The sequence below is a fragment of the Sciurus vulgaris genome, assembly GCF_902686455.1.
Source record: "Sciurus vulgaris genome assembly, chromosome: 15".
In the NCBI taxonomy this organism is placed as follows: Eukaryota; Metazoa; Chordata; class Mammalia; order Rodentia; family Sciuridae; genus Sciurus; species Sciurus vulgaris.
The window spans coordinates 65559973-65569858 of NC_136476.1; the positions used below are offsets into that span (position 1 = coordinate 65559973).

Consider the following 9886-nt stretch of genomic DNA (forward strand, 5'->3'; position numbering starts at 1 on the left):
TCTATAAAATTCATAATTTTACTTCTACCTCTTTTTATGCATTAGTTCAGAAGAATTAGGGTGCTCTGGAGTTAAAGACAAAAGATTTATTCAGTTAGAAAAATCAGCAAAATGTGAACCATATTTTATTTACTAGAAGCAGAGCATTTGTATTAAGAGAGAAAAAAATTCATTAGATTTAGAATTTAAAATGTGTGCATGCACACGTGTGTTCAAATACTTGCCTTTCTCTAATGGGCTGAGTAAACTTGAACAAGTCATTTCATCTTGGTATGTCTCCGTGTTTTTACCTGTAAAATGTACAAAAGAATCATAAACTTCCTCTGGGCTTTGTGAGGCGTAAAGGGAGCCCTGTCCATTGAACGGCCCCATGTAGCTCCAGGCAGATGGCAGACATGCCATCCACATTGGTGTGATCTCAATGCAAATGAGAATGGCTAGCCAAAAAGAGAGTCTAAAATTAAAAAAGTAATCACATAACCCAAGTCTTTGAACAATTAATGGTGAAAATAAAAAAATCTCCTTTACCTCTCCATTTCATTCACTACTCAACACTGAACACTACTGTCATGGCGACATACAGCTGGATTTGCAAAATAAAATAAAATAAATTAAATGGTCACTCTATTCATTTACTGTATTCTCTATATTCACATCATTTAAACTAAACTCCAAACCTGTGGATTTCTCAAAGAAAAACATTAAAATTTCCCATTCGCTGAAAAGTAGTTCCAACTTTTCAGAAGATTGTTATGTCCTCCCTCACTGGATCCAATGAAAGTTCCAATGGTCAGAAAGAAAATTGAGCACTCAGAAAATTGATGTGTTTACAAGGATTTTCACAGATTTTTCAGAGTATAGTTGGTCACCCTAAAAGAGAATTGATCTGGATTTCATAGACGCGAGGGCATCTGAGGATGTGGAGGTGACCTGGGGCTTCCTGTTCCTTCAGTCTGTACCCCATGTCCTCTGGCCTGGATGTGTCTGCAAACACTTGGGCCAAGGACCTGTCTCTGGACTCTAACTTTCCTCTGCACACCACCCTTGCAGTGACAATTTTAACAAATGCTTACATGCATGTGAATTTCAAGTCACCTTCCTGCTTTTGTCATCTCTCTGGCACTTCATGGGTAAGGATATGATGGACACTTGTCTCACTAAATTCAATCATGTATTAAACCAAAGTACTGCTTTTTTCTTCATTAAACCTGACTCCCCATCTCTCCAAAGATGGCACCACTATCCACTCAGGGAACATGAGCCAGGAAACCGGAAGTAGATTTAAACTCTACTTTCCTTATCTCTCAAATCCAAGTCTTAACTGACCTTATCTTCTAAATCTTCAGGAGTCAGACCCATGGCTCCCTATCTGTTGCCACTATCCTGCTTTAGAACACAGAATCTTGTACCTGCCATAGTCTGATACATCCCCAAAGGTCCTCCTTCCTCTATCCTTGCCCTGCTCCAATGCACTCTCCATGTGGCCACTATAGTGAAATTCCCAAAAGGCAAGTTTGACCACATCACCCTGCTGCCTACAATCACTCTGATTGCCTCCTGGGTTGGAAGTGACCTAACTTGGCATCTTACATCTTACACACATTCCTACCAGATTCTCCACCTTCCGCTTCTACTATTCTCCTTAAGACCATAATTCCCAAGTAACACTAAACCCCTCAGAGTCGTTTTCTCTACAATTCCTGCTTATTCCACAAATATGTGCCATGTCATCAAGCATTCTATTCCTTTGCATAGAACATGTTTTCTTCTTCTCGTGTTCCTTCAAGACTCAACTCAAGGGTTACTTCTTTCAGGAATCCTTCAATGCCCTCCACGCTCCTGCCATGTCACCAGAGTACCTCCACAGTTAAGCAGAACCAACTTTCTCCTCTACTAGCCTGAGATCCTTTATAGAGCAAAGAACCAAGCAGTATAACGTGGTATTTAAGATTATGGGTTCTGAATGCAGACCTCTGGGTGTAATCCTGTCTCTATTGCTTACTAGCCAAGTGACAAGCTATCTAGATTCTTCAAATCCCAGTTTCTTCGTCTTTTAAACATTGGAAATAATGTATCAGAATTAAGGGAGCTGAGACCTGAAGGATGAGAAGTTAACGGTGCAAAGCCTTGGAGGATGCACTTTTCAGGAAAAGAGAATAGTGCATAAGAGGTCCAGCTGATGAAACATGGGGCACTGAGTAATTTACACTCGGGCCAGGATTATATTTTCTAAGAGAGAGCAGTGAAGCCCCAGAGTTAACACATGGTGCTTGGCAGAACCTCATTAGCTGAGATCTGCTTCATTTCTCCAGTCCCATTTGGATTCTTTCCAGACTCTACTATCACATTTAAGCCTTGAGTGAAACTTTAAAGCTCTCAAAAGTGGTGAAAGGCTACGTTGGCAGGGACCCAAGCGAAGAACATAACTGCTGAGTACAGCACTCTGGCCAAAGGAGGGCATTATCCAAAATGGCGTGCCTCAGGATGAGCCTCGCAAAGCACGTACATCCAGGGAATGTGGACTTCTTGTCAAACTTGACAGCAGGTTTATTTCAGCAGGAGATGCATTTGCCAAATGAGCAGAGACTCAAAGATCACACTGGTTTTAAAAATGGTTTTTGCTTTGCAGCAGAGAAATCAAATGATTTATGAGTTTGTCAGGGAACGGATGTTGCCTTTAAAAAAAAATTTTCCCAGTTCCAAAGCATTATGAATTGCAAATGAAGCAACCAGTGATTATGTGTGGGGTGTGTGTGTGTGTGTGTGTGTGTGTGCGCACGCGCACGGGCGCATACGTGTGTACACACATGTAACTCAGTGCTTGTCCTCATTCTTCTCTGCCTCTGTGGTTTGGAAGCCAACTCCACCGTGTGCCTTCCCCAATGCTGCAAGCAAATTGTAATTACAATGCTGAATAGTTATTTCTAAGACAACCGAATCTGTGTTCCATTAAAGTTATGGAATAGTTAAACATTTTTTTTTTATTCCCAACCATAATAAAAAACAGGTTCTCTATTCAATCTGATGCTTCAGAAATCAGAGGATTCCACGTGGTCCCTTCCATGATATTGGGAAATGCATTCTGATGGTGTCCCAGGCAATCAGCAGGAGGTCCACTTCACTGTGGGTTTATCATGCTCACTGTGGTTTGGACAGCAGCTGCGTGGAAGTCCCAAAATGGTAATCGATTTCCTCCCCAAGATACTAAGCCTGCTCACCAGCTACCAAGCATATTCCCTTGGTGGGTGTGTACCTTCAAGACATTACGTGGAGTCACAGAAAGGAGAACTGCACTTTCTCTCAAATTAGCAATGAGGAAAGGCCAGTCTTTCAGAGTGACTTCAAATGGAAAAAATAATGCTAGAGATATTCTGTTCATCAGCTTGCAAAACTCATTCTGATGATATTTTTTGAGATATTGTCTTTGAGATAAAGTCTTCTAAGATTCACCAGCTATTTTATGCTAATGCCCTAAGTCTATGTGTAGTTGGGATGCATTATAACACTGAAAGTAACTCTCTTAAGAATATTGAAATTATTAAAAAGCAATAAATGCTCTGCTGCCATTTATCTCCTATAGAAAACTGAAATTACATTCAGGATCTGAATTCTTTTACACATTTATGAGCAGATTGAAAATTACTCATAGATTTTAAATTTAATTTTTAAAATCTCATAGTTGTTGAGCCTAAAGTTCCACAGAAGATCCACATTATATGTCTCGAGTGGGGGATACTATGAGATAACTTTTATTTTATGTTTACTGATTGTTCTGCTCCTTTTTTGTTGAAGTGATTGTTTATAAGTTGGACCCACATTGTTATTTTACACATTCAAATGCTTTTTGGAAATTTACAATTTTTTTTTTATATTTAATGGACAAAATCAACATATATATAATGTGTGTGTTATGTTTAACACAATTTTTATATATGAATACATTGTGGAATAAGTAAACCGAGCTAATCAACATATATGTTGCCATGTTTACCTTATAATTTGTATAGTAAGGATATCTAAAATCTATTCTCAGTAATTTTCAAATATTGAAGTCTAATTTTTAATTAAGTTTTTTTTTTTTCTTATTCTTTCTGATACATAGGAATTCTTTATGTTCTTCATACTATACCCTTGAGCATTTTGGAGTTTTTTTTAAACACATTTAGATTTAGAATCCAGTGGATATGATTTCTGTTTGATCAAATTCATCTACTTTAGACAAAAAAACAATTGTTTCAGCACATTTGTTAATTAGACCATCCTTTCCGGTCCTGAGTTTCAATGCATTCAAAAAAATGTTTCAATCTTAAGTAACAAAATAAAGTAGCAAAAGTAACAAAATCTCTTACCAGAAGCTCTTTGGTTCTTTTGGACTATTCATTCATCCCCAGTCCTACATCATATTTTCTCAATTACAATACATGTTTGTTAAAAGTCATGGTTTTATTTTTATTTTTTATTTTTAATTATACATGGCAGTAGAATGTATTTTGGCAGAATATACATTCATAACTTACTCCTGTGGTCATACATGATGTGGAGTTACCCTGGTCATGTATATGAACACAAGGCTAGGAAAGTTATGACCAATTAATTCTTAATTTTACTGACTTTCCTATTCCCCTCCCTTTCCTTCATTACCCTTTGTCTAGTCCAATCTACTTCTATTTTTTTCCCTCCCCAACCTCCCTTGTTTTGGGTTAGCATACGCAAGTCAGAGAGAACATTTGGCCTTTGCCCTGTAATTCCAGCAACTTGGGAGGCTGAGGCAGGAGGATTGAGAGTTCAAACCCAGCCTCAGCAACTTAGCGAGGCCCTGAACAACTCAGTGAGATCCTGTCTCTAATAAAATATAAAAATGAACTGGGGATGTGGCTCGGTGGTTCAATGTGCCCCTGGGTTCAATCCCTGGTATCAAAAAAAAAAAAAAAAAAAAAAAAAAAAACTCATTTTTTTTATCAAGTCTTTTTTTTGTTGTTGTTCTTTTTAGTTATACATGACTGTAGAGTATATTTTGACATATTTATACAAGTATGGAGTATATATATCTTATTCTAATTAGGATCCCAGTCTTGTGGATGTGCATGATGGTGAGATTCACCAAGATGAATTCATATATGTACATAGGAAACTTATGTCAGATTTATTTCATTCTCTTTCCAATTCCTATCACCCCCACTTCCCTTTATTCCCCTTTGTCTAATCCACTGAACATCAGTTCTTTCCCTCTCGTCTCCTGTTATGTGTTAGCACTCATATATCAGAGAGAACATTCAACCTTTTATCTGGCAAAGATATTCCTTCCACCTAAAAGTCTTTCTCAAAAGTAAATTTTCTTGTCTTGGTTGGCTATTTGTCCTTTTTTGTAAATTGTAGAATCCGTGTTACGATTCAGATGTGAGGTGTCCTCCAAAAAGGCTCATGTCTGAGAACACAGGAAGGTTCAGAGGAGAAAGGACTGGGTTGTGAGAGCCTTAAGCCAATCAGTGACTTAATCCCCTGATAGGGATTAACTTAGTGGTCACCGAAGTGTCAGGGTGTGGCTGGAGAAGGTGGGGACTGGGGTGTGGCTTTGGGGTATACATTGGTATCTGGCAAGTAGAGACCACTCTCTCTTCTTCCTGATCACCATGTGAGCTGCTTCCCCCTGCCACACTCTTCCGCCATGTTGTTCTGCCTCACCCAGAGCCCTGAGGAATGGAGCCTGCTATCTATAGACCAAGACCTCTGAAACCATGAGCCCTAAAATAAACTTTTCCTCCTAAAATTGCTCTGATCAGATCTTTTAGTCACAGCAGTGAAAAAGCTGACTAAAACAATGTGCTTGTCAATTTCCATTTCAATTCCTGGCAGGATTTTGTATAAATCCCATTTTATTTAAAGATTAATTTGCATAAACTTGATACCTTCAACACATCATACCATTGTTATTTGTTTGCAAATACAACAATCCATTTATTTAGAAATTATTTAATTTTTCCATAGTTGTATAATTTCTGTGTACAAATTTTCTTAAATAGAGTTATCGAAATTTTATTGTTTTGGTACTACTGGGAATGGTATCATTTAAAAATTACTTTTCTATTATCCTTGTTTGGCAAGTCTTTTCATATATTAGTCACATATAATATTAATTATAATGATGCTTGCTAATTGTTTTGAATAATTAGTTGAAAAGAAGATAAGAAAGGAGAAAAAGAGATACTGAAGGTGGGTAAAGTGCTTAACACAAAAACAATGGCAGAAATAAAACACAATTCAGGAGTTATGGTAAATGTAAGTGCACTGTTTCCAGTAAAATAACAAAGATTATTTGATGCAATGTGAACAACATCAATGACAACTATTTGTTGTTTGTAAGGAAAATTTTTAAAACATAAAAGTGTTAGTCAACTTCCCATCACTGTGACAAAATACTTGAGAAATTCAGCTTAAAGGAGGAAAGGTTTATTTTGTTCCACAGTCTCAGATGTTCCAGTCCATAATTGCTTTGTCCCATCACTGTGGCCTCTGACAAAGCAGAACATCATGGAGGGAAGCAGTGTTTTTGTCAGATTGTGTGTGTGTGTGTGAGTGTGGCGGTGACCAGAAGACCTGACAGGAAAAAGGTAGAGGAGGAAAGGTTTATTTGGGGCTCAGTCCAAAGATGGTCAGCTCCATTGCTCTGGGTTTAAGGTGAAGCAGAATACCATGGAGGAAAGGTGTGGATGAGGAAAGCAGCTCAGGACATGGCACCAGGAAGCACAGAGAAAGAGAGAGAGAAAGAGAGAGAGAGAGAGGAGCTAAGCTCAGATTACCAGAGAAAAAATTAACACCCCAAGGTACGTGCTTGATGACCCACCTCCTCCAACAATACTCAACCTGCCTGCAGTTACCACCTAGCTAATCCCTATCAGTGGATTAATGCACTGATTTGGTTAAGACTCTCATTTCTCTATTATTTCACATCTAAACTTTCTTGCATTGTCTCCCACATGAGCTTCTCATATCTAAACCTTAGCATGGAGCAAAGTTGCTCATCTCATCATGGTTGGGAACCAAAAGCACAGAGAAAGAGGAAGAGGTCAGGGACAAGACGTCCCTTCAAAGGCACATCCCCAACGACCTACTTCCTCCAAACAGGCCCTCCTTCTAACAGCCCAAGGGACTTACCCACTGAGGTGAGCACCCCATGATCCAGTCACTTTCCCAAGGCTCCACTCCAAACATGATTGCATTGGGGACCAAGCCTTCAACACATGAGTATATGGGGACATGTCATATGCAAAATGTAACAATAAAGAAAAAATACAATTGAAAATAAAGCAAAGGAAAAGACCATATAGCATATTTAAAATATAACATGTAGGTACTTGGAAGATAGTAACCCAAACGAAACCATAGTACTTCAGAAGACTAAATAACTTTCTCCTCCAGCTGCCCAAGATGCTGAATGGAAAGAAGGCTGAGGGGAAGAAGGTGGCTCCAGCCCCTGCTGTGGTCAGGAAGCAGGTAGCCAAGAAGGTGGTCAACCCGCTTTTTAAGAAGAGGCCGAAGAACTTCAGCATCAGACAAGATATCCAGCCCAAAAGGGACCTTACTTACTGCCCATCAGCCACCCAGCTGCTTACGCTGGCCCATAAGTACAGACCCGAGATGAAGCAGGAGAAGAAGCCGAGGCTGTTGGCCTGGGCTCAGAAGAAGGCTGCTGGCAAAGGGGTTGTCCCTACAAAGAGACCACCAGTCCTCCGAGCAGGGGTCAGTACTGTCACCACCTGGGTAGAGAACAAGAAGGCTCAGCAGGTGGTGATTGCACACGTTGTGGATCCCATCCAGCTTGTTGTCTTCCTGCCCGCCCTGTGTCGCAGGACGGGAGTCCCTTACTGCATCATCAAGGGGAAGGCCAGGCTGGGACGTGTGGTTCACAGGAAGACGTGTACCACGGTTGCCTTCACACAGGTGAACTCAGAAGACAAAGGAGCTCTGGCTAAGCTGGCAGAAGCTATCAGAACCAATGACAGACATGATGAGATCCGTCATCACTGGGGAGGCGACATCCTGGGTCCAAAATCTGTGGCTCGCGTTGCCAAGCAGGAAAAGGTAAAGGTTAAAGAACCTGCCACAGAACTGGGATAAACATATGCTGTTGGGTTTCTGTCCATAAAAATTATAAATTATCCTTCATCCAGTGGGGAAAAAAAGACTAAATAGATTTTAAGACACAAAGCTTATTTGTACATAATTACAGTATATTTCTTTTCATTGCTTTGTGTGTTTATCTTGCTCATATATATATATATACACACACATATATACGATAGGTTTGTATCATATATTTTGATATGTGTGTATATACATATGCAACTTTTATCTCAGTGAACATATAGATTTGAAAACACTGAATGTAGTGCACACACATAGGAACGGAGTTGCTACATCAAAATATATGTCTATGTTCAAATGCCATGAATAGCTCTACATTTAAACAGTACTTTTCATTTAAGACATAGATTTTATATTGCAACTCAGTACACATAAAATCTTCTAATTCATAGAGCAATACCTACCCTTACTGCATGCAGTACCTTCTTATATTTTTATTCTATTTCATTCTACTCCATTCTGCTTTATTTCATTCCATTCTATTCCACCCTATTTTTAAAATGCTGGTTTCAGTTCTCTAAATTGGTTTTCCTTCCCATCAATGGATAGGGTCTGTGGTTCCAAAAATGCCAATTCACCAATCTACAGGACTGCCTTCTCCTCTCTTCTCTCGCTCCTGCCCCTTTTCCTTCAATATCTCACCTAGAAGCTTTATGAATTGTGTTGCTTAAGGATCTTCAGGATACCTAATTATCTTGGTTCCTCTTAACTTTTATAAGTTAAATGTTAGCTTTGTTCTCATCTTTAAAACAAAGATAAAGATAGTTTTGATAACACAGGATTATTACAGGGACTGACTAAATAATATCATGCTCATGCAGCCCCTGGTTCATAGAAGATCCCCAATAAATGGCAATGGATCTCCATGGGAGCCTCTCACCTCTAATCTCTTCCTTTGGACCCCCAAGGATTATCTCTAGGAATGATCGAAGGGGGGAATTTTTAGTAGGATAAGGCTTCTAGCTCTCCAATAGCTCATCTCTGTTGAACAATGTTCCTTCACTGTTTTTACTCCATATGGGATACGGGCCCACCACTGGTAGAGACCACTGAGTCTCCTGAACAGTGGCTGTCCCAGCTGTCCTTGGAATAATTATGCAGCACACCCTGAGGGAAGTTTAATCAATTATTTATTACAAAGGTCCTAATCACTAGCTGAAGGTTGTTAGATGAGTTTACCTCCCGTGCCACGTAAGTCCTCGCTGTGTGGGCTTTGCACAGAGATCTCTCCTGGCCCTGCCTCTCCCCTTCTGTCTCACCTGCTTTCTTATTCCCTGATAGCCAATGTAACATGTAACTATGAGGAGTGATTTTTTTTCTGTGAACCACTTTAATTGACACAAATCTTGGACAGAGATAGTCTTCTTATTAATGTGACTTTGACTATGTTCCTTGAGATAGTACAGTCTTGACCTTAGGGTGCCAAAGGCTCCTTTGCCTCTTCCCTTCTCTGGCCTGTACTGGAAAAGCAGCAGCAGAAGAAAGCCAGCCTCTGCCTCTGCCAGGTGAGTGGCATCAGACCCATGGAGTCTCCTGGGAGTTCTAGTGCCTTCCAGGATGATTGGGCGGACATTCTTACCATGACTCCCAAGGCATTTTATGACTTGGCTGCTGACTGACTTGCCCTCCTTATCTTCTTCCATGATCGGGTTCCCTACCTCCCATTTACTCTTTCTATCTCCGTTATATGGGATTCCTTAACACACTCCAACTGACTAGGTTTTCTGGCCCCCACGCCTTTGCC

The 9886-nt window shown here is 39.8% G+C and overlaps 1 protein-coding gene across 1 annotated transcript; it reads left to right on the forward strand.

The window, feature by feature from the left end:
• Window positions 1-7425: 7425 nt before the first annotated feature.
• Window positions 7426-8115, forward strand: LOC306645167 (large ribosomal subunit protein eL8-like; the record flags this gene model as incomplete). The annotated part of the gene is made up of 1 exon (XM_079112547.1): window positions 7426-8115. One exon carries the CDS (start codon window positions 7426-7428, stop codon window positions 8113-8115), a length of 690 nt encoding a protein of 229 aa, XP_078968673.1.
• Between the last annotated feature and the right edge of the window lie 1771 nt (window positions 8116-9886).